Source organism: Hippocampus guttulatus, chromosome 21 (genome assembly GCF_054856545.1).
Source record: "Hippocampus guttulatus isolate MCC_2025c chromosome 21, RoL_Hgut_1.0, whole genome shotgun sequence".
NCBI classification, from domain to species: Eukaryota; Metazoa; Chordata; class Actinopteri; order Syngnathiformes; family Syngnathidae; genus Hippocampus; species Hippocampus guttulatus.
In genome coordinates, this window is record NC_141281.1 from 12,541,972 (window position 1) to 12,569,902 (window position 27,931).

The 27,931-nt window shown below is 45.4% G+C and overlaps 1 protein-coding gene across 4 annotated transcripts; it reads right to left on the bottom strand.

The window, feature by feature from the left end:
• Window positions 1–1,203: 1,203 nt before the first annotated feature.
• slc35g2b (solute carrier family 35 member G2b) lies at window positions 1,204–27,443 on the bottom strand. Of its 4 annotated transcripts, none has more exons than XM_086101325.1 (5): window positions 27,265–27,443; window positions 26,198–26,319; window positions 22,770–22,836; window positions 8,713–10,859; window positions 1,204–6,517 (listed from the first exon to the last, which is right to left on the bottom strand). In XM_086101325.1, the coding sequence occupies exon 5, from the start codon at window positions 6,483–6,485 to the stop codon at window positions 5,241–5,243; it is 1,245 nt and encodes a 414-aa protein (XP_085957451.1). In that variant the 5' UTR covers window positions 6,486–6,517; window positions 8,713–10,859; window positions 22,770–22,836; window positions 26,198–26,319; window positions 27,265–27,443; the 3' UTR covers window positions 1,204–5,240. The 4 variants fall into 4 exon arrangements, with proteins under 4 accessions (XP_085957451.1, XP_085957452.1, XP_085957453.1 ...); XM_086101326.1 differs by having other exon boundaries at window positions 22,770–23,400; XM_086101327.1 differs by having other exon boundaries at window positions 27,215–27,443.
• Between the last annotated feature and the right edge of the window lie 488 nt (window positions 27,444–27,931).

A 27,931-nucleotide genomic window follows, 5' to 3' on the forward strand; every position in this document is an offset into this window, starting at 1 on the left:
GTTTTTGGACACAATATTAGGAACACTGACACGAGTTTATTAGTACTTGGGCAACGTATTGCCCGCGGGCCATACGCGGCCCACTCCGTTCTTTAGCCCGACCCATTATTTATATGATCAAGCGACCTGGGATATTGAAAAAGTATGTATTTGGTTTTTTTTTATTTGTGTATCTAACTAAATTGTTTTAAATATGTGATTTGTTGTGAATTATGTCATGTAAAAAGAAATCCCAGTAAACTAAACATTTTAAATACTCGTTTCATTTATTTTACAAAATCAGGCCAGTAGCTTTATACCAGATCACAATGAAAACATAAAAAATATAGATATATATTTTTCACATTTGCAATTTAGTTGATTAAATCATTGGTTACTTGATTTATTGCAAAATAAAAGAGCAACATTTATATTTACATTTATAATTCTATATTTTTTCCAAACACATTTTACATTTTTTCATTAATTGTATTAAATGCTTGGTTAGTTTGATTGTTGAAATACTAAAACAAAAACGTTTTCATAAAGTGATTTGATTTACATTTAACATGTCACATTATTTTATTAACTGGCTAAATTGTAAATGCTAAAATGAAGGATTATTAATATAGATAGAGAGATAGATAGATAGATAGATAGATAGATAGATAGCACATTTTTGTTGTATTTATTAATTGGTTACTTGATTTATTGTAGATGATAAAAAATAAACAAATTGAGAGTACACATTTAAGATTATTATTTTCCCCAAAAAGTACATACAATTACTGTACTTTTTGTCAAATGGGAAGTGATGACCCCTTTTTCATGAACTTGTGTGTTTGTGTACGGAGAACATATGCAGTTGTGTGCAGTGTGGGTTTGGAAGGTTCTGCAGTATGCTTGCAGGATGCAATCTGTTTCCTGTTCAAACAGCTGAGGCCTCCTCCACATAAAGACCTGAGGTGAATGATGACGCTTAATATACTGTATATACAGGTGTATGGCAAGAATTTAGAATACGGCATAAAACATCATTTAGTTTAGTGTTTATGTTCAAAAAGTGGAATTAAGTTACCAGACGTAAATAAACTTTTGTATTACATTTTCATTTGTGCCGCACCTGTACATACACAAACTAACTTTTGTAATGTTTGGTGAACCCAGACAATTTTATGTTGTTTTTGAAAACACACCATTGTATACACAGTATACAAAATCATATTTAGGAGTCATTTATAAATGTCTTTAATTTTGAAGTGAAAGCACCTTTTTCTTTTTTTTTCTTTTTTTTTTTAGAACCCCATCAATTATGTCAAGACCAGTTTTATTTCTAACAAGCATATGTGATATAATTGTAAGACACTGACACATTATGCACAGTTTGAACATTAACAGTGCACTTCAATAGAGTAAAAATATAATGTCAAAAAAATACCGAATGATTCAATTCAAATGTCTTGTGCAATAAAAGTCAAATAAAAGTTGTATCAACATAAATATCTGAAAAACATCGTTCCAAATGATTTTAAATGCAAATATATTGTACTTAAAATGTAAATTCAACTGAACTTAACCAACAAATGGGTTACCGAGAACGTATACGTACGACGCTTTGAAAATCACCCATCTAGACTGTATTTCAAATGCATTGAATATAATCTCAAAAAAAAAAGATTGTCTTTCAAAAATAAGTATATACAGTACATACATGTAAGTGGTCCCAAACCTTATTTGGCAACAAAAAACAATTTCTGCTGGAGATCTTTTTTTTTTCTTCTCAAGTTTATTCACCTTTTCGATTTGAGGTGATCCACATTGATTGAAGAAGCAAACATGCAATATTTATTCAAAACAAAATGAAGTTGTACGTTGAGAGACCATGAGCGATGCCGTTTTATCGCGGCCGTGAATATTTTCAAAACAAAATTCTTTTATAAACAAACAATAAATGCTCCGCGTTGCAAACTTGCATGAGTGATTTGGTGTACCAAAATGTATAACATTCAACATCTGTGCTATGACTGCTGCAGCAGTTAAAATGAAAGCATGGGTTGTGACTTGAATGTATCCAGCTGCATAGTTATCATGTCTAATAAAAACAATTGCCTTCACAATTAATGAATAGTTACTGCACTCAATGTCAACTCACTTTGGATGACTAAGAAGTGAGTCGTCAGCGCCCTTCAGCGACCATATTGAGAATTACAAGGTTCCCACTTCGGCACCACCATCTTATTCTTGCGAGGCGGTCCTCGGTTTACGACGCAGTCCCTTTCCAACGGCGACGACGTAACCTGAATTTGTATGTAAGCGGCTGTTGCTTTTTTTTCTTCAGCCTTTTGTGGCATTTTCCCCCCTGATCAGCCGAACGCGTTTATCCACCATAGACGGCGTGAAAACCCCCACAGACACCTCGAAAAACTCGCGTATTTAAACTTTCCCACACCTGGAAAATAATGTCATTTCTTAAAATAATCTTACTCATAACTACGTCCTCATTACTTCGGCACAACAAGTAAAGACGAACTGCCTATTTGTTTTTTGCTTTTTTTTGGGGGGGGGGGGCTTTCTGTTTTCAGAACAAGTCAGTCTATCTATCACGAATGTATTCTTCGTAACCTCAAATTGTCCAATGTCAGCACCGTTGCAAAGCGAGGACCCCACTGCATCTCAGTTGATCACATTCCCTCCGGGAAGGGGTTCAAAGCGGCTGACTCAGCAGGCAACGTGAGTCACGCGCCTGGCCTGGGTAATAACAGATGGCCGCATGTTAGCATCAGAAGGCAGGGTCATTTTTAACTCATTCACTCCCAAAGACGTATTTAAACGTCTTTTCAGACTTGGTCCAGAATTGGCTGGTACCGAATGAGTTAATAATGACCTCGGGGAATACGTTTTCAACCGGGGCTTTGAAAGCGACCGGAAGCACGTCGACGTCAAATACGCGCCGCGGAGCTCTTTGCGTTTGCAACCTCGTTGACGAGAAATCAAATGGCGCGTACGGCGAAACCGAAAAAAATGCTACAGTTTAAAGTTTGACCACAAATTGATGGGGAAAATGCGCTTCGGAAATCAAACAAATCTATTATTATCTCAGACATTAAGGGAAACTATGTTGCCGTCCGGCACAATACGAACAAATAATTTGCATGACTGTGAATGTCGAAGCTTGCCAACAGACCACAAATAAGATTTTTTTTCCGTCCATGATTCTACACGACCGTTGCGTTCACCGAGGTTAACTTCAGTTCAGAATGTAAAAACCAGCCGGCGTTCAACTCCAAAGGTTCTGCTGTCAAAAAATAGAAATAAAATCAATAAACGCGTTTGTGTTTGTCGTTTCGCCGTGACTTGTCGACACTCACGATGCATGACGAGAAACGCACCCGGCTGATGTTCCCGTTCTAAGAAGTCGATAACGCTCCAATGAAAAGGGGACGTATGCAAATTTGACTTGGGTCTCTGGAGTGAGACTATTTATTTGAGCCGGTTTAGCTGCTATGTAACAGATTGGTGCCCATACGCCACATCACATGGAGTCTCGGGTGTGAACTGCCGTCTCCATGAGTTCAAACGGACTCTCCTTCCATAAGTAGAGGTAAGAACCGACCAACACGCAGTGACGAGGGGACAGCCAAGTAATCGCGAGAACGCCGCGCGAGTGACCTCAAAGAGCCAAACGGCAGCCCGCAATGCCACAAACTCACTGGTAAGATGCAGCGTTACGCATACACTTCATGGCAAGATGACGAAAGCCAGGCCGTGAAGCCTCTGCCCCCCTGGTCGCCATGGTAACTAAAGCTTGACTTAACATTGGCCCGCTTGTACATGGCTGGCATGAGGGCTGATTTCAGCAAGGCAAATCGAGAGTAAAACGTGTGGTAGATTTGTGATATTTGTAGAAAAGTGTGTGACAGGCCAGTTTTAAAGACGCATGGGGAGTGTTTTAAATTGGCGGGAGGGGGGGGGGGGGAATCCATGAATACGTCTCCTTTAATAGACCCACAAAATTGCTCACCGTTTTTCTCTTCTGCTGACAATTTGACACGAACATATCAGAGGGGAGTAAGACAGATCACCACATCACATTGTTTTCATTTCACGTACAAATATTAAGACATTGGTCACATGACTGGCACTCTTCCAACAACTGGCACGACGACACCAAAAAAAAATAAATAAAATCATCCGATGACGGCACAGACATTCTTTGAATTGCACAACTAAACAAACACTGAAGGCAGGGGGTGGGGGTGGGGGGGGGGGTTCTCAAACCTTTTGGGTGCAGGGACCCCTGATTGGGCAGAAATATTCAACACAAGTACCACTTAAACCAGGGGTGGGCAAACTTTTTGGCTCGGGGGCCGCATTGACTTTTAAAATTTGACAGAAGGGCCAGGTCAGCGCGAGCTATGGTACATTAAAAAAAAACTGCATTTGTTGACAGTCCATATCAAACATCAACAGAACAAAAGCATGAACGTACTGTATTAATATACTTTTTTAAAATGACGACAGTGTTGTTGATGACCTCTTTTAGCCTGTGCATCGCTGCAGATGGGTTGTGATCGGACCAGTAGAAGTAGAGCGATACAAAGGTGCTAGGTGGTCGAAAAGATCCCGCCCCCCCTCCCCGTGTTCTGCAACTTCAAGTCAACGCGCCACCTGGCGGTGAAATGCCTGTCATTACAAGTCCAATTGAAATGAATGCAATCATTCGCATCGAACCTTAATTGCGGACCGACCTTCGGCGGGCCGGATTAAAAGGACCAAGGGGCCGGATTCGGCCCGCGGGCCGTAGTTTGCCCACCTCCGACTTAAACATAAGTACATATCCTGTACACCCCTCCATGCCATGGGGAATTGTTTGATTTTTGAACATTTCAATGGAATGATTCACATTAATTTGATCCAAATTCTGTTGAATTCAATTCTGTATTGACCCATCGTCGCTAGCTGACAAGCAGGACTTCACTCGAACAACCCGACTGCGAACAGAGAGGAGCTCGTTTTCAAAAAGCGCACGCAGTGTGGCCAACTTTATGACTTGATTGCCGTATTCAGGAAGTTGTGTTCCTGCTCCGTTTGTTTTCCGAGTGGTAGACCGACGCTACTTTCCGTAAGCTCGTCGAGGGCATTTCAAACTGCAAAAGAATTAGTGAATAGCAAAAAGAGGGCTCGCAAAGGTCACAGGGATCCGGGGACCCCGGTTTGAGAACCGCTGCTGTAAAACAAAGACCAGGACGGACGCAAATCTCTCATTTGATGGGCGAGTCGAGGATCTCCTGGTAATCCTGCCGGACGGCCCCGCTTACCCGGTACAGCTTGAGCCCGGTGAGCGTGAAAACGCTGATCATGATGACCGAGCCGCCCACCGCGTCGTAGAGCGACGGGATCATCCTCAGCACGATGAGCTGCAGGAACATGGCCACCACGATCTCCAGGTGCTGAACGGTGCTGACTAAGGCCGGGTGGAACTTGTCGAGGGCGTAGTAGACGCCCAGGAACGCCACGGTGGAGCAGATGCAGATCCCGATCAGATAGCCCCAAGTCTCGCCGTCCAAGGGAATGATGGGCTCCTGCATGATGAACATAGTGGACGCGCCCCACACCGTGCCCGTCCAGCCGAAAGTAAAGAGCGCGGTCCACATGCTCACCCGCTCCTTGATAGCTCTGTAGACGATCATGGAGAGCGCGGCGGTCAGGCCGGCCATCGCCGTCATCGCGTAGCCAAAAGCCTCCTTCCAAAAACCCAGCCTGGACTTCTCTTCGTCCGCCACGTTGGGCACCATGACCAGGCACAGGCCGAAGACGCTGCCCACCACCGCGACCACGTCCGCGTACGCCAGACGCTCATCCAGCAAGAGGAACGCCAGCACGGCGCTGAAGACGGTGGTGGAGGCGCGCCACACGATGGTGCCGTTGCTGGGCGGCACGATGGCGAAGGACGTGTAGGCGCACGTGATGGAGATGACGTTGCACACGCCGTAGAAGAAGAGACGCAGTCTGTAGCCTTTGGGTCCGAAGGGAGCCTCGTGGTGATAGAAGACCACCAGGATGGAGAGCACTTGGATCACCGAGCGGATGAAGAGCAACTCCAGGGAGGGCACCTTGGAGCGGTCCGCCGCCAGGCGGGTGATCAAGGCCACGCAGCCGTGAGCGACCGCGGCCCCGAAAAGGGCCATCCAGGTCACCCTGGAGGCCAGCGCGTTGGCTTCGCCGAAGCTGGCCAATTGACCGCCCACCCCCTTGTCCCTGGGGGTGCCGGGCGGCTTGGCCTGGGTCTCCACGGTGCCGAAGAAAGTCCTGCCGCCTCTGCTCTCGGTCACCGGCCTCTTCCCGACGTTAGCTTCGGCGAAGGCGCCGAAGTCTTCGAAGGAAGGGGCGTCGTCGTAGCCCTCGTCACCCGGCCGGGCTGAGTGAGCGCCGTACTTCGCCGTCACCGCGTCGGGGTGAATCTTGACCCGCTTTTTGGAGCCGTACGGCAGCGAGGGCGACGACATTTCCAAATGGGTTCGAGAATCCAAACTCTAACCTGAAGAGATGCGGTGGGAGATCATTAGGACAGTACAGACATACGGTACAGTTAACCCCTGAATATTCGCAGTTCATCCTTCCACCCTCTTCCGCTAATATGAGGGTAGTGTCGAGGCAGCAAATTCAGCAGGGAGGCCCAAACCTCCCTCAACACCAGCCACTTTGTCCAGTTCTTCAGGGAGACTGAAGTCTCTCCAGCAGGTCCTGGGTCCTCCATGGGGACTCCTCCCGCGGGGTGTGCACGGAACACCCCGCCAGCCGGGGCCCAGGGGTCCAGGAGGCATCGGAATCGGATGCTGGAGCCCCCTCATCTGGCTCCTCTCAATGCGGAGGAGCAGCGGCTCCGTTCTAAGCCCCTTTCGGAACACCGTGCTTCTCACCCCATCTTTAAGGGCGAACCCGGACATCCGTGCGGAGGAAACTCGTTTCGGCCGCTTGAATCCGGGATCTCGTTCTTTGGGTCATGACCCGCGGCTTGTGACCGTAGGCGAGACCGTCGATCGACCGGTAAATCGAGAGCTTTCGGCTCAGCTCCTTTTTCATCGGGACAGACCCAGACAAAGTCCGCATCACAGCGGACGCAGCGTGGATGCGCCCGTCGATCTCAAACTCCGTTCTTTGGGGAAGGATCTCATACCCGACGCTCGGCAGTTTAGCATTTGCAAATGCACCGAAATTGATACCGGTGTGAGATGGTTTAAAATGTCTAGCTGGTGCTTTCAGTACCGTCATGCGGCATCTTGGGGACATGTTGAAGTGAGGAGGGATGTTTCGTTTAATCAGGCTTGTCAAAGACAAAAAAAGTTTGAATTCCGAGCCATCGCTTGATCTAATTTTTACTTTGGTATTTTTGGCCAAATTTGTACGAGCACACTTCTGGTGCGCCATCGCTCGACTGAAATGAAAAAAAAAAATTGGAGCTGCTAATGCACTGTAACACCCTGTCATTCATTAGGACACGCCCCTTAAAGGCATACATCCAACGCACATAGACTATCGTATGTACGGTAATGATTCTTTCTGAAGCCAGTATATTTTATAACGTTTGCTCTTCCGTTTCATCTCATCTGTGATTCCGACTTCACCCAATTGGAGGAGTCGAGAGCTACATTTGCATATTTCTTCACTTGTGTTCTCTGTGTGCAACCTCGCCCACACACAATAAAATAGCACAGCTGCTGACATACTTTAAAAATGAGATGAAGTGCATGTGTCAAACTCAACCAGATCCGCCCTGCCATCATTTTTTTTTTTTAAGGGGGCGGGGGCCCTCTCATGCAAATCAAGTGAGTCAACATCATGTTTCCTGCTAAATGGATTTCTCATTTTCATTTTGTCACAAACAGCCAATTTCATTTCAATTTATGAAACTGGTGTCTGGGTGTCTTTATTTTTTTTTTTGACTTTTCACACGCCTTTTTTTTCGACGAATCCTCCAAACGTTCACCCAACTTTGTTATGCTCCACCCACATTAATAAATGAACACCTTTCTGACTAGGAGTGAAAATGAGATACTATTCATTGCATCATTTTTGTTTTATTTTCGCAAGTGGTCATAATATTGTGGTGCGTTGTCTACGGATATATGCCATGCAGCCTCACGTAAGCAAGTGGTGTGAGGCTGATTCAGGGTGATGGGGGGGGGGGGGGGGGGGGGGGGTTGACATTACATAACAAGAGCGCACGCACACACGCACACACACACAATACCAACGCGGCTCATTTAAAGCATGGCGCCACAAGAAGATAAAAAGGTCGAAAGGGTAAAAAGCTAATGTGAGGACCCCCCCGCCCACACACTCCCCACTTTCTTTTCCTTGTGACACATGATCAATAAACGTTCTGCGTGCCTTTTAGGACATGACGACCACAAGGGGGCAGCCGCAAGCTATTATTCGCCTCCAACACGGTGTCATTGAGCTCTCGCTCGATTAGAACGCGCGTTGGCAATTATCGATTGCTCGTAACAATCTTAATAAAAGCAATTTCTATTGTTACCGAGAAGCAAAACCACTATCCAGTACTTAAAATGTCAGCCCAGTGGATTTGCGTAGAGGAACAAAAAAAGAAAGGATGCATTGCTTTCTAGGAGGAGTCATGAATCAATTTTCCACACACTCTTATCAGTTGCTCGTATTTACCTTGTTTGGGCGTGCGAGGGGGATGAGGTGGGAACTAAATCAATGTCTTACCTTGTATTCTTTAGACTGCTTCGTGGGTCATAAAAGAAGATTGAGCGTCATTTGTCCCCGCAGCCATTTCTCCTGCATCTTCAACCCCTCGGACTGGAGTGGAACGCGCATCTGAGAGGCGGTGGGGGTTGGGGCGGCACCGAGACGAACGCCGGGTGCGCGCTCTCGACGCTCCTGTCCTTCCCAAACGCGGCGCTCTTCAGGGATGATGAAGCTGAGGGTCTGCTGCTGGTGATGCTGAAGATAAAGATAGAAGAGAGGAGGGGAAGGGGCCCGGGGGGGCGGGTGCTTGTCGTTCCTCTTCCTCTTTCTGCGGCCGCTCCAGCTTGACGGAGTTTAGGGGGGGGGGGGGGGCTTTTTGATGACGAAATAGCCTGATTAGCGGAGAAGGTTCTTAACGACCACCATCTTACTCAACTGCAGATGGGGACGGTCACCATTTGAAGTTTATTCATTCATTCATTTTCCGATCCGCTTATCCTCACAAGTGTTGCGGGGGGGGGGGGGGGGGCTGGAGCCTATGCCAGCCGTCTTTGGGCAGTAGGCGGGGGACACCCTGAACCGGTTGTCAGGCAATCCCAGGGCACGCAGAGATGAACAAACATCCGCACTCACACTCACACCTAGGGACAATTCGGGGTGTTCAATCAGCCTGCCGTGCATGTTTTTGGAATGTGGGAGGAAACCGCAGTACCCGGAGAAAACCCGCGCAGGCCCGGGGGAGAACATGCAAACTCCACACAGGGAGGCCGGAGCTGGGATTGAACCCGGTACCTCTGCACTGTGAGGTGGTCGCGCTAACCCAGGGGTGGGCAATTATTTTTTGCATAGGGCCACATGACAACCAGAAAATATTACGGAGGGCCGGATCAAAAGGGTGAACTAAATTCAACATAATATTAATTGGATTTCTTTATTTAAAAAGCAGTATTTTGCATTTTTTGGCACGTTTTTCAGACTTTAAGAGTACATTATTCCGTCGTATCGAACGGGATTTGCTTGATTTGGCGCTACTGCGGGATTCCGTATCGTCTCCCCCTTCCTCCCTATGCTCTGCAACTTCAAGTAACTGTCCAAATGAAATGAATGCAGTTGTTAACATCGAACCTTAATTGTGTACCAACCTTCGGCGGGCCGGATTAAAAAGACTAACGGGCCGGATTTGGCCCGCGGGCCGTAGTTTGCCCACCACTGCGCTAACCACTGGTCCACCGGGCGCCCATTTGAAGTTCAGTAGTTTATTTCAATTTCAAGTCCAGTCAAACAATGAAAAATTAAAAAGGACTATTTTAGAGTAACGGGTGGACTGCTGAACATATCCTGCTGCTGTTTCAACGCGGCAGTTGACAAGTTGGTCATGTGCAAAATGATCATTGTGTAATTGCTTTACCCAACCGACTAACATGAATGACAACATACCAGTCACCTTGTTTAGCTTTAAAGGACACGAAGGGCAATCTGCGAGCGTAGCACGCCAGAACATAACGCTGCTGTTTTGGCTAGCAAGGGAAGAAAGACTCTACCATCACGTTTATCTCCATGAAAAGTGCCCTCTCGACATAATAATGCGCCTGGAACCCGGTTACAATATACGGTATGACACCACTTGGTTTTTTTGAGGGGGGGGGGAGTCTTTTACGCATCTCATTAGGTGCACCTGTTTTGGTTAGCAACACTCAGATATCAACTATTTAAAGAAAATGCATTGGGAGGATAAACCCGAAATGGAGGTCCTGCAGCGTTTTTGAATGTGGCGTCACATCTTGAAGTGAATGAGATCATCCCCTCGACTTCTCTCATTAGATCCAATTCAAATAAATCGAATGCGATCAGATTTCGGTCCGGCGGTGAAGTCGCCTTTAGGGGCCGCTTTAATGATGACGTACAGAGAAGGTAAATGCGTTGAGCACGGCGGTGATTCATCAGCGTGAAAGCAGCGGTGAAAACATTTCTCAAAGGATATTGACGGGCTGACATGCGGCGACTGCTCCTGTGATGAAAGGCCGGCTGTAAATTTCGAGACAGGGTGGTTGAAAGGACGACAATGAGATAAGGCAGTCGACACCCCGAGCCAATTCCACCAGGAGCTCTGATTGTAATAACTGACATATTGTCTGTTATGAGCTGCCGTTGTTGCCTCTGTGGAGCTGAAAAAAGAACAAGCACGTCAAATGTCTTGCAGCACCGGAGTACAAAAACTGGACTTCTTTCTACTCTACTACGGTTTTCTTTGGCGGTATCAAACACAACTGGGGGAATTTGCAAATATTCATCCATCCATTTTGTAATCCGCTTATCCTCACGAGGGTCGCGAGCGTGCCGGAGCCAATCGCAGCCGTCTTCGGGCAGTGGGCGGGGGACACCCTGAACCGGTTGCCAGCCAATCATAGGGCACACATCGACAAGCAACCGTTCACGCTCGCAATCACACCAATTGACAATTAGGAGCGCCCAATCAAACTGCCATGCATGTTTTTGGAACGTGGGAGGAAAGCGGAATACCCGGAGAAAACCCACGCGGGCACGGGGAGAACATGCAAAGTCCACACAGGAAGGCCGAAGCCAAGAATCGAACCCCGCACCTCTGCACCGTGAGTCCGACGTGCTAACCGGTCAGTGATGTCTCTGCATTTGGGGCCAGTGGGTCCTGGCCCCACTAGATGGCGCTGTGGAGCACTACGCAGGTTCAAAATGCAGTAATTGTGAACAAAATTGATCTTCTTTGTAGAAAAGAATTGATAAAATATGTTAGCAAGAACAATAATATTGAATAAATACCATTGAATTGAATGATTTGAAGCATTTTTCAGAACTTCTGACTAAACACGAATTCATTCATGAATTACTGGACTTTGACAGACGGTTTATTGACAAATTTGCCCGGAGGAAAGATAAGTACACTTCACAAGTACACTTCATTTATTTTGAACTCCTGTGTTTTGTATTGAATTTTTCATGTATTCATTAGGCAGTGGCAGTTGGGCTTTTCCCCTCATTTGAATTCTAAATTCCGACTGTATTGCCGCGGAACAAAGTGAGTGTGAGGAGCATCAAAAAGCCAAATGACCCCGACCTGGGGTCATTTGTTTGACCTCCAGCCAACCGAAAAAAGCGCTAGTGATGATAGAATACGAAGATACGAGGGCACCGGGACAAGACACAGCATTCTTACCATCTGTAACCCTTCCACTTGAAGTAAATGGCAGAAATGAAGTTGTACACGGAATAAAAGAACAAAATCAAGTTCTGAATGTGAGTGGTATGACAGACAACAAATATCATGCTCGTTTTTTGGGCGAATGGCAGATAGAGAACATCCCCCCCTTGGACTTGATATTATCAATCATACATGCAGGGAGAAGTCAGCACTTTCTAAATACGGTCTTTTTAAAGATGCATGAGGGGAGGAAGTCTCCAGCAATGCCCGCGTGAAGATTTTCTTTCATGTTTATATTATATATATATATATATATATATATATACTAGAGCTGTCAAACGATTAAAATATTTAATCTAATTAAAAATGCAACTGTCCTAATTAATTCAAATGAACTAAAAAATTAATCGTGATTACTCACACATTTTTTATCGTTTTTCTTTCATGTTTATATTTTATATATATATATATATATATATATATATATATATACACATACACACACACACACACACAGAATTCCCTTGCTATAATACGGTTCATCTTTCACGGCTTTTTTTCGCGCATTTTTTTTTACATCATTTATTTATTTATGTTTGTGTTTTGCATCCTGATTGGCTAAGGGACTTGTTGACTAATGTCACCAGTCTCCGTCCCCCATCCATACCTGTCAACTTTTCGGAGCGCCAACCTGTATAAACTACCAAAAAAATCCTTATAAAGAGCAAAAAAATCCTTATAACATACCAAAGCATTTTATATGTCAAAATAACGTCACAGAAAAAAAAACCCATTAAATTTTCAACGATATTTATTGTAGATCTCCATAATACAGTCTGGTTAATGTCTAATCATCATTCTACTTAGTGGCATTACTGTGTTCAGAGTTGTATTCCGGAAATGAAAGCATTCGAGTAGACGAGCACCATTCTGGGCAAAAGCAAACGGAACTACCTGTTGGGGGGGGACGGACAAAAAAACGGAAATTTTCTGAATCCGTATGATTTGTGCGATACGGCCATATACGTAAGATTCACCACAAAATCCGTATGAACTATGGCTAAACCGTATGAGTTGACAGGTATGCCCATCGTTGTACAGCGTGCCAAATTTTTTCCATGACAAAACCCACACTATTAACAAAATGTTCTGTGCAGTATTTTTAAAAAACTGTAATTTTATAAGAAAACGTATGTGTGTGTGGGGTGGGGGGGGGGGGGGGGGGGTTCGGAAACGAAGCAGATGGTGTGGGGAACCCACAAACGCAGAATCAGACAAACTACGAAACAAAAATATTTATTGATAGAAAAAGCGGAGGACCGACAAAGTATGAACATAAATCACTGGCGACAAAGAGCCAGAAAAACCGATTGTGAACATGAAGCAATTTCATGTCATGTCACGACGCTGTTCTTGTGTCTCCCCAACGGGTGGCAGAGGAGGGCCTTCCCTCCAGCGTGCACACCTGCCGCCAATTTGGCCATCAAATTAGGCAGGTTTTTAAGGACTGCCGAGATCCCACGTCTCTGTCGGATTATTGACCTCGTTGCTGCTCTTGCTCAAGTGTTGTTTTCTAGACACCTCAATCTCATCATTTTTGGCTCTCGAGTCTCTCGCCTTGTATTTTTACTTTGTCTTTGATCTTGCGCATGTTTTTGTTTTGTGAAAGTCTAATAAATAAACATGGTGGCATCACAAAAGCCAACACAAAAAGTGTCGGAACAAAGGGAAAAGAAATCGGATAATAGGATTTTTTGAGGGCGGAAAGGGGTGGGGGGGGGGGGAGAGTGAAGTGTTTAATGTAAGGCCACATCACCGCGCTCGACTGCTCAAAACCATAATCGGGAAATTCAGGCTTTTTGTATCAAGTGTACAAGTGGGAATAACACTGTGCACACTCTGAGATCTCACATTGAATTATTGGGTGTGTTGGCTTGCGCGCACGCTGTTTTATCGACCCATTACTCAGCTCCAACGGGAGTGTATTTCACTCAGACATTGAATCTGACATTCATGGCTTTTCTTGACATTACGAGAAAAACACACACACACACATAAAGTGAGAATGAGGCGGCAGCGTGTTCGATGAGAACTCTATACAGCAGAGGTCTCCTCTGTCAGGGACGCTTAAAACAGTTTCCCTTCACCTTCTTGAGCCTCAGCACATATTTTACATGAGAAAAGATCTCAGGGCACACCACCCAAAAAAAAAACAACAAACAAAATAAAGTCACAAATCACACGGCCATTAGGAATCTTCGTATTGATCTAGTCTAGGGGTGGCCAACCAGTCAAGACTAAGAGACAATTCTTTTACTGTGTTACTGCAAAGAGCCCCCCCCCCCCCCCACACACACATTTTTTGCCCAAAGATCGACTTTCGGAGCGACCAACATCCCCCAATCGACCCAATCGCACACGTGCAAGCATATGAACACACACACGCACACACAACCATGCACTCGCACACATATGCATGCATGCCACGACGAGCAACAGGCGGAGCGCCCGAGCATAAATGAAACCTAAATGTTGCAGCTCTGAAAAAGGAGAGCTGTGGTGGTGGCTTTTTTTTTTTAAACGGATACTTTATTTAGGCTTTTCAGTCTCAACCAATACAGGCACATCCTTCTCCATCTCCGTGCCTTCTCTTCTGATGTTTTTACTCGAGAGACGTTCAAGGACCGCCTCCGAAAAACGTAAATTAACTTAACTTTAATGTCACGAAAAAAAATCGAAAATAATCCACCAGATAAGAAACCCAAGCAAGGAAATCACAAGATAAAATTGATGGCGTGGCGGGGGGTTGTGAACACACAATGAAGGAATCAATAAACAATTTTGTTTGTTTGTGTCTTTATCCTACATAAAGACACAAACACCCCCCCCCCCCCATTTCCTCCTCCCACTGCTCGCGGTCTGTTGGCTCTTGGTCGATTGCGATCGACCTATTTGGCACCCCGGCCTTAAAAACAGAGGTAATTCGCTGACTAACTTAGCACTTAGCGCCGTTGTCGCCGCATGAGCGGTGATTGAGTTATCGGATTGGTTGCCCTCTATGTTAATCAAGTAACGGGAGTGATGATAAGTTGACATCGTACATTCTGCGTATTAAACACCGTTGTTTGAATGGCAGCGCCAACGACGAGGAGTTTCGACAATTGTCGTGTGAAAGCCCGGGAGAGCCGCACGCGGCCCGCGGATTGGCCACCCCTGATCGAGTCGAGCAATTATGATTGTCGGAACTACTGTCCCCGCGACTTTATCTTTCAGACCGCTTGCTTTGTTTCTGTCGGTTTTCCTGGCGAGTTTTTTTTTCTTCCTACGGGGAAAAAAAAACACTCAACATGGCCTCATTATGGAGGATTGCACTAACTCACTGATGAAGTGGTGGAGCAAAGTGCTTGTTTCTGGCTCAGCTCTTTGTATTACAACCTGAGCACCACTGAACCATTTGTGTTTATTTTTTATTTATTTTTGTGTTTTATTATTTTAACCATTATCTATCTATATTTGTTTTAAAAATTTGAGCACCTTATAGGCCGTCTCTGGGCCACGTTTAATGGAGGGGGTGCAGCCTCACGCAAGCAAGTCGCTGTCAACAGGGGCGGGCCTGGCGCACAGCAACGAGCGCGAAACGCGACATCTGGGTTGCGGCGGCGCGAGCGATATTTCGGTAATCGGGTCACATGCACTTGTTTTATGCTGTTCTTGAGTTTCCCGGCAGAGCTTTTAGTGTTCGGGCGTTGTGACGAAAGAGCCGAGAGGGAGAGGAAGACGAGGGGGCGACAATGGCAGCCGAGGCCAAATTGCAGGTGAGTCACACTGAATGATGACGCGCGTGCTGATAGTTTAGGTAAGCGCAGCGCGTTGTGCTGTAGCTGAAGGTTTGTCCTTCAAATGAAAGCATCGATAATAGCCTCTACGCCGGTGTTTTTCAACGTTTTTTTTTGAGCCAAGGCACAATTCTTTCATTGAAAAAATCTCACGGCGCACCACGAGCTGAAAATGTGAAGAAAAAAAACAACCAAAAAAAACGCTTATTTGAACAATTAACGTGTTATATTGTTACTATAACCGTTTTTAACATTGAAGAATGACGTTATATAACGGCTTGAATTGGAATCAAATGAACACAAAGAAAAAAGTATTTTATAATCTTTCGGATTTATTGTTTCACCGTCATCCTGCATTCACGCGTCATAAATTCGCTTGTCTGTCGGCTAAACGCAAGGCAACTGGCTAGCTGTTGCCGCTCCCTGGCGGTATGAGAGGGTACTACACGATTACTTTCACCCGCGGCACACCTGACAATGGCTACGCTCATTTTTTTAACTACTTTTGTCACGTACAGAGGGAGAAAGAGTACGCCACAGCAGCGTAATAGGCAATAGCATAGCTAATTGGCCACCAAGAGGCAGTGTCATATTAGCCAGACAGACATAATACACAAAGACGAGCTTCACGACTCCAGGAATTGACTCCATCGGCTTGCAGTAACAGTGGTTTTTGACAGAGGTAGTATTGTGACATCGTCTGTCTATATGTGTAGCTGCACCTTTGGTTACTATCCATTTTAACGACCGCAACATTAATGCTAGTTTCAATATAGAAAATGGATTTTGTAGTGAAAATAAAGCTAAATTACAGCAAAACAAAGTCTTCTGTCAATAAACATAGAAAAATGGCAAACACAACACTATAAAAAGATTTGTGGTAAAATGTCATCCTCTTTGACGGGAAATCGGAATTTTGCAGAACAACGTAGGATTTTCAGGGCAACGTGCCAACAGCGAAATAATATAAATGCAGCGTTTTGTGGAACAGGGCAGAATGTGTCAACGTTTGAGGAGTGAGCAGCTTCAGTTCCATTGTGAGACAAGATGCTAGACCGTTGCGCCATTTGGTGCGAAAGTACTGCTTTTGTTCCCCACCGCGCGTTTGTGTCAGGCAAAAATATTAAAAGTGTCGCCGACTCATTGCGGCGGATTTAATGCGCCGACTCCCAGGCTGAGAATAAAGCATCTTTTATCAAGTCACATTCCTTGCAGGAGCAAGTATTATGCTTCTTTTTCACTTGATTGTAAGCATCTGATGTATCCCTTAAAAGATCACGTACAAGACCTGCGCATTCCATCTTCTTTGTCTTGTAAAATTGCCACGCGCGTTTTTGTGCGCATGTGTTGTACGGATGACAGTCATTTTATTATTGAATCGCGAAGCAAGATAAAAAGCTCCCGCGTCCACATTGAATAAAGCAAAGGCAGATAAGAGCCTGTGACGGACGGTCTGGCTGCGAGCAAGGCTTGCGTTTGCAAGAGGTGATTGCAAAATGACCCTGCAATTACCCGAAAAATCCAGAAAACGGCCATGGCAACAAGAAAAACGTATGGCCGATATTGACAGACTCTCAAGACCGGGAGGGACATGGATGAGAACATTGAACTCTGATGTTAGCCCGACGGAAGTGAGGTGAGCTTAGCATGATGCTAGCTAGCTAGGAGACCAAACGGGTGGCGCCAAAAAACTTTAATGTTTTGGAGGAAAATGTTTATTATCTTATTCATATGTCTGGGCTATGAGGTAGGATGCCAAGCCGGAAGCCTCACCTTCCGAAAAATGCACCTATCGTATTTTCCGCACGATAAAATACGATAAACACGCTTCGGAATATAAAGTGCACCTTCAATGAATGGCCGATTTGAATTCTGCATTCATGAGGGCGCACCGCATTATTAGGCGCGTAGAATAGAAGCTATAATAGTGGCTGCTGTTGCGTTATGCGTCCACTAGATGGAGCTACGCTAAAGGGAATACATTACAGCTTTACTTATATTGAGCCTTCACAACCGCCGCTGCCGCAACGACGCGCTTTACAGAACATTTCAAATACCGCGTCCAAGAAATCAGAATATTGATCCATATGGAAGGGGCATCGGATTATAAAGTGGCCGCTGAGAACATTTTTTGGTGCGCCTTATCGTGCGGAAAATACGGTAACACACATAAACACGCATGTTCCAAGGCTGTCGGAAACATCTGTTCAGCTTTTCGGGCATAAATCCCGAGATTTATTGATTTACTTACTTAACCCTTTATAAAAATGCATTCGCTTGTGACAAGTCTTATTAAAATTGCAATGATTTATCTTGGTTATATATTTTTGGGTTGTTTTTATATCCCGAAAATCAGTCATCAAAACAGGCGCGTGTAGACTTTTACTATGCACTCTACGTGTCCTTGCGTGTCTAAGTCGAGTTACGTGTTGCATGAAGAGTCGCGACCGTGCCGGGGGAGGGTCTGGCAGCTCGCTAACGCTCCGGGCAAGCTACGATGGTCACGCCCACTTGGGAAGAAGCCGCCTCTGCCGTCGGCATCGCCGTTGCGGCTCCAAACAACGGCGATGCTTCCGTGACGTCCATTTTACTCTGCAAACCGTGGCCTTTTTCTTAATGCGCTGCGATAAATCGGCTACTTTGTGAATTTTTAGCAGGTCTCGCGGCGCGGAGTAATTCCTTGCCGCACGTGGATTTGCGGTTGCCGCGGTGACGGGTGACGTTAGCATCAATGAAAGCACACACGAATCTCGACAGTCTTGAGGTTAACACTTCAAAAAGCATACCGAGTTGGCCGACCGATTACGTGAGAACTCACGGGAGACTGGCACACTTCTATCACTAGTGAAAGTGACCGTGGTTAAGCCCAAATCAAGTTCAGATGTTCTCGTAGGATTTTCTGACACTTTTTTTTCAAGAGAGGTATTTGAAACCGTTCATAGATTAAAATTAGCAAGCCTGTGCCGTGCGTCCATCTTCGTGTTTGCGTGTGTGGGCGGAGTCCCGCGGTTAAGGGGACCATATTGAAAAGTCTTCAGCGCACGTACACCCGTGCATACACGCACGCACCTGCCCCTTCTGTTTGCATCCCTCGCTGGGTAAACAAAGTCCTTTTTGCCTTGGAGGCCCGTCCTCTCATGCAATCACCGTCCCTACTGTCGAACGTCATCAGGCCACATCTGCTCGCGCGCACGCTAATAACCGCTTAATGTCGTGCAGTAAAACCAAAGATGGCCGCTGATGCGATGGCACATTAGTAATGCATGTCGTCTCGAAGGGAGATGGTGGGGGTGCGGGTGGGGGGGTGGGGAATAATAGTTCCCGTTTGCCGTCTGGCCTGACCTGATAACAGCACAAGTGTGTATCCCCAAAAACAGAAAATGGTGACTCATATTTTTGAGCCGAACTACTGCACAAGAGGGGGATCGTAAAAATAACAGCGTGACGTGGGTTGGGACGTGCTAATAATATCCAAGTCGAGGCACATCATTAAGTACATCTAATGACATCCAAAGCAACACGAGTCTGACGAGTCGAGCGAAGACCTACGCCGAGACCCAAATCGTTGATGTTATGGCTCAGTCTTGAGTTCATGAACAGGCGACAGCGACAGGTGGTTGACTCTTTCTGTTCTGGACGCTATCAATTATACCAGGAAACGGCAGAAAGTGAATATATTCTTCAAACCGTGTCCTCAGTCAGGTCTGCCCAAAAATATCATTGAGTGACGCCTGAAATATTTTCACCTTTCCGACAGTTGAAATGTTTCATCGATGTATTACAAACATGTTCCTTCCATCCTTCCATCCATTTTCCGAACCGCCGTATCCTCACAAGGGTCGCGGGGGGGTGCCGGAGCCGATCACGGCTGTCTTCGGGCAGTCGGCGGGGCACACCCCGAACGGGTCGCCAGCCAATGGCAGGGCACACGCGCTCACACCCGGGGACAATTTATAGTCTTCAATCAGCCTGCCGGGCATGTTTTTTTGGAATGCCAGAGGAAACCGGAGTACCCGGAGAAAACCCGCGCAGGCCCGGGGAGAACATGCAAACTCCAGACGAGAAGGCCGGAGCTGGGATCGAGCCCGCGACCTCCGCGCTGTGAGATCGACGCGCTAACCACTCGACCGGGCCGCCCCAAACATGTTCCAATTAGAAATATTTCGTTCCAAAGGGCAAACAAATCACAATTGTATTTCATTTGCATTTAATGAGCTCAATCGTCAATCGACATCTTTTCTGTATCATGAAACAATGTGTGATCATACGCACAACATCCAACAAACAAAATCCTCTGGAAAACACAGCAGAGGTAGCGTGAAGTCAACCTCCAAACATCAACCCAAAAGAGGATGCATTTTACCCGAAAAAGAGGACACCGAAGCACGGAAGCTTTATTAACTTTAGTCCATTTTAGCTCTGTCTGGAAAATGAAATCAACCTAAAATTAAAATTAAGAGTAAAATTTAATATGGGGCGGCCCGGTAGTCCAGTGGTTGGCACGTCGGCTTCACGGTGCAGAGGTACCGGCTTCGATTCCAGCTCCGGCCTCCCCGTGTGGAGTTTGCATGTTCTCCCCGGGCCTGCGTGGGTTTTCTCCGGGTGCTCCGGTTTCCTCCCACGTTCCAAAAACATGCACGGCAGGCTGATTGGACGCTCTAAATTGTCCCTAGGTGTGAGTGTGGGCGCGGATGGTTGTTCGTCTCCGTGTGCCCTGCGATCGGCTGGCGACCGGTTCAGGGTGTCCCCCGCCTACTGCCCGAAGACGGCCGGGATGGGCTCCGGCACCCCCCGCGACCCGAGTGAGGATCAAGCGGTTCGGAAAATGGATGGAAATTTAATATTGAATAAAAACCATGCATATCCTCCAATATCTTTGCTCCCCTTGGACTAGAGCATGCATAATTAAAAAAATATACATTTGAAAATAAAACCGCGACTGTTCATTTCTTCTCAAATTCAAATTTTGGATCAAAATATTTTCACTCCACAAATCAAAAACAAAAAAAGCAAACTGGCTCCACTGGCCCAATCATTTTGTTTGGGAGCGTACACCCTCTATTTTGCTGTTTCAAAGCACTTCCATCCAACTCCAACGTGCATCAAGCAGCACACCACAGAAAACACATTTGTTCAGCTATCAGGTGGATCAGGGCTTTTTCTTTTTTTTCCCTCCCCCTTTTAATTTTACACACACGCACACACACACACACAGTCATTTGTCAATGGCCAAAGGACCAACAATTGTGGCCCACGTGACTCACTGCGGCGCTTACAGATACCGTTCCGCCATTTTCCAGACACCCGATACTATCTCGCAGCTTCGTCAAGCCACGATTGCTTTCCACGTGCCCATAAATGTCAGCTTTTTCGGGCATTGTATAATGAAGCGCATGTTCACAGCCACTGTGTGTATTAGGGATGCAAATACACACACACACACACACATTTTATATATATAAATATATATGTTATTTTCAAATGTTGTAGCTAGCTAGCTAACTTGATAGCTAGCTAGCTAGATAGCTCAATAGATAGCTCGATATGTACGGCAGTGTCAGGCATGCGATGTCACTGCAGGGTGAAAGCTTGGCAGAAAAATGAGGTTAATACTGCGAGGCAGGCCAACACCCCCGCTGCCCACCCAAATTGGGTCAGAACCAAGCCCGGCCAGTGGCGGCGATGTCGCGGCAAATATGTCAAACAACAAGCAGGAAGAAAAAGTCGAAGGGTGGCAGGGGGGTTAGCTTTGAGGGGTCTCCGCCGAGGCGTGTGCGCCGACAGTCGCCTTGATGTCGAATGTGACTTGGGGGGAAAGGCGGGGGGCGGGGGCGTGCGTAGCTTTTGCGTTTATCACTGAGCACTGGCCATTTCATTAGGTACACCAAATACAAGACGGAACCTCTGACAATGGGTCCCCCCCCGCCCCCCCCCCCCACGCAAGGTGGGACTTGCCGTCCTTCTCCAACCTCTCTCTACCCTGTTGAGAACCTTAAAATTAAGATTTATGGGGCTGGATGGCAGCGTGGCTCCAATCAGCAAGTCAAGGATGCAATTCTTGCATCCTTAAACAATGCCCAGGTGGAAAATATCCAAGTTCAATAAAAGAGATTTTTTTTTTCCGGGTGATATCCAAGAGGTGCTCCAATGCAAATTTGAACAGGAGATACGTTTTTCGGTCAACTTTCCTGTTTTTGGGGGGGGGGCGGGGGTTATCTTTTTTTTTTTTTTTTTTAATGATCTTTATTTAACGATAGAAATCAGGCCGATTTTTCCACAATCCTTTCTGTTGAGGATGTAAGACCACGAGGTTTGTGTGTCTTTTTGTTGAATCAATTGTCTTCCATTTGTTGTTTTGTTATTCCCTTTTTATTGATATGTTTCATGTCCATGTCGGTGGCCATTCCTCACGGGTTGCCGAGGAATAAAGGCTATGCGGTGTGATTCATGTTACATCCTGAGGGAGCTACATATGGATCAATATTCTGATTTCTTGGACGTATTATTTGAAATGTTCTGTAAAGCGCTTTGTTACAGCTGCAGTGGTTGCGAAGGCTCGATATAAATAAAGCCGTATCGTATTGTATTCCTTTTGGCGTAGCTCCATCTAGTGGATGCATAATGTAACCGCAGCCACGGTTGTAGCTTCTATTCTTTGCGCCTTGTAATGCGGTGCGCCCTAAATATGGAAACCGTTTGAAAATAGGTTGTTCATTGAAGGTGCGCATTTTGCTCCGAAGGGCCTTATAGTACAAAAAATACGGTAATTATTCCCTGTAAGTTGTATCGACTGTTAAAGGAAAACATCCAAATAAAATGGAGTTGAGTCAATTTTCCAGGAGGTGTGAATGTGAGAGCAAACGGTTATTTGTAAATAAGTGCCCTGTGACACTGCCTCTTGCCTTAAGTCAGCTCGCACGGGCTCCGATTACCCAACACCATCGTTAGGACAGGCGCAATATTAATGGATGGGCGGAGGTTTTGCCTCATATCTTCTTGAGCGTGAGCCACGCCCGCTGGATTCATGACAGAAAACGTCAAGAGGCAACAAACAAACAACTCACAAATCTGCCTGGGATGCCTTTGGCCGTTGTTCGGGGGTTGCAGCATCAGAGCGGCAATGCTTGTAGCCTGAGGTTGTAATGACGAAAAAAAAAAAAAAAAGCCTCCTAATGAATTTAGGCCTCGCGGAATGAATGTAATTACAACCTTGGAAAGCACACACAGCCACTCGCTCCCCGGCTGTGGTATGTTTTCTGCACGTAGCGCAACACTAATTTGGCTCACAGCGCATTCATAGCGACGATGCTTTTGCATTGTTATTCGGCAGGATGAGCGGAAAAACAACAATATGAAACCGCGCCCTTGCGGCGTACTGTACGGACGTGCAACAGAAGAGTAATTATTTGATACACTGCTGAATTCAGAAGTTCATTTTCCTGATTTGGAAAGTGGAAGAAACCAAACGATCATGAATTGTCCCCCGTCCGAACTTGATATGACATCTTTCCTCGTGAAGTGAGATTATACAAAATCTACTAAATCCCCAAACAGCTACCTTCAAATGGTCATAATCTCTTCCCCTCCGCATGTGTCTTTTTTCCACTCTCGTGCGTTCATCCGAGCCTCAATTTGTCACGCCGCAGCGACGGGCGTGAGGCGGTGGTGCCGAACGCGATGCCGGTGCCCGAGAGCCTGAAATAAAGGCGAGATGACAAGCGGCACCCGCGTCATCGCTTCCTTCGAAACGCTGGCAACATAATAAAGGAGAGAGAGAGAGAGAAAAGGAGCACGAGGCAATGACGCCGAAGCTCTGTAGTCGTTCCGGAGCTTTCTCCCCGAGCCTTGGGCTAACAATGCTATGTGTCGCAAAGCTAAAAGGGCGATGGGCGGGCAAAAACAAGGCCGGGGCCATTTTGCTGTTCCCGAGATACAAAATCTTAACAGAAGGGTTGAATTTGGCTAGCTTAAACCACTGAACGGAGATTTGTGAGTAGTAATGCACTAAATATTGATTAAAATGGTTGGAAACGAATAAGCTCATGTCGCAATCAGAGTACTTTCGGTGCTAAAGTATACCGAGATGGGAGAAATGCTAACATGCTAACAGTTGGTACTTGAGCTTGTAACAAAGCAGTGTTAAGGCATATGTATGATTAACTCATTCGGTACCAGCCAATTCTGGACCAAGTCTGAAAAGACGTTTAAAAACGTCTTTGGGAGTGAATGAGTTAAGGATTTTTTTTTCCACCTTAGCCTGCCGACAAAGATGGAGCCTTTTCTTACACGAGAGAACTTTGAAACTGCGGCTGAGTTTAACTTTAAGGTTTTACCTTTGTTGTCGTTTTGAAATTGTTACGTTCATCCGTCTTAAATTGCATGTTTCGTTTTTATGTATGGACGGCCCTTTGTTTCAGTTGCGGTTGTTTCTAAAGTACTCTCTTACATAAGTGGGTTGAGTTGAAAGTTGAGAATTTTACACCAAGCCCTGTAATCTTTCTTTTAAGAATTGATGCAAATGCGAACATGCTAATGCTAAACTTCGAGCAGGTAGCAACCTAAGCAAAGACATAATGTAACACTCTTACAGATATAACACAAAGGCGGATGACGGAGGAATTCACATTGTGCGCTTTGCTTGGGTACTTTTGCAAATCGGAATGAGAAATTTACATCATGACAGTCACTCGAGGACAGATGGCGTGAAAACAGAGATTTCACATCATTGCTACTATTTCAAATGAGACTTAAAAATGTTAACCTGTCAACAAAAAAGACAATCTAACAAACTCGAGGTAAACTCCGAGGTAAAAAAAAATCAGACGACGGATAGCTGAAATGCCGATTTTTAAGGAGTTTCAGAAAGAAGAAGGAAATTCTAAGATATAGCGAGGTGGCAATCCAAGCGGTTTCATGAAACCGCACTGACGTGAACGATGAGAAGCACCCGCTCTCTCCATCTCATGTTTCATCCGCACGTGTTTTTTTTTCTCTCTCTCTCTCTCTCGCCTTATGCCCATCCCCCCTTTTCCAAGGAGGAGTACCCCATTTAAAAATAGATGTTCCTTCGCACCACCCCGGTTCTCTTCATTATTGTCGGGACGAGCGGGAAATTAGGACGAAACTACGTGATGAGGGGAATCAAACGGGGAACAATTTCAATCCAAAAATACTCACACGCAGCAGATGAATTATAGCATTGCTTTTTGTTCTCTTAAGGTCTACGTTAATCATGAAGCAGCCTAATTTGGATTTCGTGGATTGATGAAGGCTCCGGTGGCAAAAAAATGAGATGTTTTGCTGACCCCTTCTGTCTTAAAAAGGGATTTCGATCAACTTCGTGAAAGAGGGACGATTTGAACTTGTCACGGCATGTTTGAGCTGTGCTTGTTTTTGAAAGCACTCAGAAATACCGTCGAGTCGCATCGCATGCGATGTCAAACGACCGGGCGGTGACCGGAGGACAAAAGGGCCATCTTAAATGTTGAATTTTACTTTTCTGTGTGAAGTCATCTCTGGTATAGACGACGAGCATAAACAGACACCTGGCTGCACACTCATTAAAAAGTATTATTTGAAATCAACTGGTTAGAGGCAGTTTAATGAATAATATTTATTGCTTTTTTTTCAAGCATTGTTAAAATCAATGACAGAGTCGTTTGAATAAAACTCTCACAATCGAGCGTAAACACATGATGGCTTGCAATGTGTATGCAAATAAGCAGCTTGGAAAAAAAAAAGGCAAAGAGGCACCGCAGTAGATGCCTGAGATTGTAGACTGTGCGGTGAGTATTCTCACCGAGCGTCCGCATGAACAAGAACTAATAAAAGTCTTTGGAAGTCAAATGTGCAAATTAGCATATGCAGCAATAAAGAAGTGCTCCATGTTTTTTTTTTTTGTTGTTGTTTTTTTTTAATGCTATTCTCGGTTGGCTAGGCTGATTATTCTTGGCTAGTCGTAGCATCAAGAGTCTAAGACAGGGGTGGGCAAACTTTTTGGCTCGGGGGCCGCATTGACTTTTAAAATTTGACAGAAGGGCCAGGTCAGCGCGAGTTATGGTACATTAGAAAAAAAACTGCATTTGTTGACAGTCCATATCAAACGTCAACAGAACAAAAGCATGAACGTACGGTATTAATATACTTTTTTTAAATGACAACAGTGTTGTTGATGACCTCTTTTAGCCTGTGCATCGCTGCAGATGGGTTGTGATCAGACCAGTAGAAGTAGAGCGATACAGAGGTGCTAGGTGGTCGAAAAGATCCCGCCCCCCCCCCCCTCCCCGTGTTCTGCAACTTCAAGTCAACGCGCCACCTGGCGGTGAAATGCCTGTCATTACAAGTCCAATTGAAATGAATGCAATCATTCACATCGAACCTTAATTGTAGACCGACCTTCGGCGGGCCGGATTAAAAAGACCAAGGGGCCGGATTCGGCCCGCGGGCCGTAGTTTGCCCATCCCTGGTCTAAGACATGCTGAGTGAGTCGCACCTCTATGTCAGGTCGTTTCTCAGTGCCGCCGTCCTCCTTATTCTGATCGACAACTTGGACCTGCTCGGGAATCTGGTGCTCCGAGTCCAATTCAGGAGATCTTACGGGGATGGATAAGGAATCTGGAAATAAAGTAAGCAGTCTTTTTCAAATGAATTTCAAAGTTTTGTTACAATTTCTGTACATATTTATCCATGTTATTTACTTTATGTCTAATTTGATTTTATTGTAGATAAAAATGACACCTATCCATACTTTTAGTATTATAAATTGTCCAGTATTAATTACAACCCCAAAACCACATCAATATTATAATTGACACCCTGAACCGGTTGCCAGCCAATCGCAGGGCACACAGAGACGAACAGCCATCCGTGCTCACACTCACACCTACGGACAATTTGGAGTGTTCAATCAGCCCCTCATGCATGTTTTTCAAATGTGGAAGGAAACCGGAGGACCCGGAGAAAACCCACGCAGGCCCGGGGAGAACATGCAAACTCCACACAAGGAAGGCCGGACCCGGGATCAAACCCATGACCTCTGCACCGTGAGGTCAAAACACACGCACACGCACACACACACACACACGCACACGCGTGCACGCACACACACACGCACGTGTTTGCAGATTTTTAAAAAAATGATAAAATCATCATGAAAGGATTTTGGGCATTAAACTTTAGGGCAGTGGAAGACGTTTTATTCCCAATTCTGCAAGAGTACTTTTTCCTCGATTTTTAAATTGAATGCCAAAATGCAGTTACAAGAGGGTTAAACGTCTGAATGCTTTGGCCGCATGCCAAATGCCACCTCATCGCAGGTTGATATTATGACACACCTGGAGAAACTTTTCATTGGTAATGGATCAACGTGACAACAAAAGCGGGATTAGAATTCAGAGGTGTAAATTGAAGCGAATCGGTTCGGCGGCACTTTAAATAGGCGACGAGCGTGAACGGTGTTCAAATTTACAACCGCGGGTACAACTACGACTGCGGCTAAGTTAGCGCATACCCCGTGAACATGGTAGCCACTCGTAGCTTCTCCACCGGACAAAAACGAACCTTGGACTAAGCCCGTAGCTTCTAGTCGACCGCTTCAATCATTTCGCAGAGATAAAATCACATTTGGAGTTACGAGACGAGAAGCTCGAGGCGGCGGTGACCGGCGTTTGAAAAAGCAGCAAGGCATAAGTGGTAAATAAAGATGCTAGAGAGGATCGAAAGGTAGTGCGTTGGATGGGCGCGCCATCGGCACTCTGGGATCGTTTGGTTTAGTCTGTGACGTGTATTGCTAAGATAAGCACCTGCCTGGCAATCGACGCTCGTGTGTTTATTCCTTGTACTGTATTTAGGTACCCTACGAGTACCACTACTACGACAGTATTACTAGTACTACTACGGCGACGAAGAAGAAGAATACATTCCCAAGAAGAGAAATAAAACTTTTACAAAATAAAACAAACATCGTCCGTGTTATTTAATTTGTCACCGAGTGAAATATAAACACAAATAATAAGACGTGGAAACACAATGGAATAAGACAATTCATCAAAATGTACACAGTCCCTGCTTTTGTTTGGATCGAAACCGCTGTAAATGTCAAGTTTCGCCACGGAGAACTTTTTTTTTTTTTTTTAAACTCCAAACATCAATTTTGCGAAATTTGACCTTGCGGCGCAATATCATAGTGGGAATTTTTAGATGTGGGAATCATGCCGTTTGCAGATGT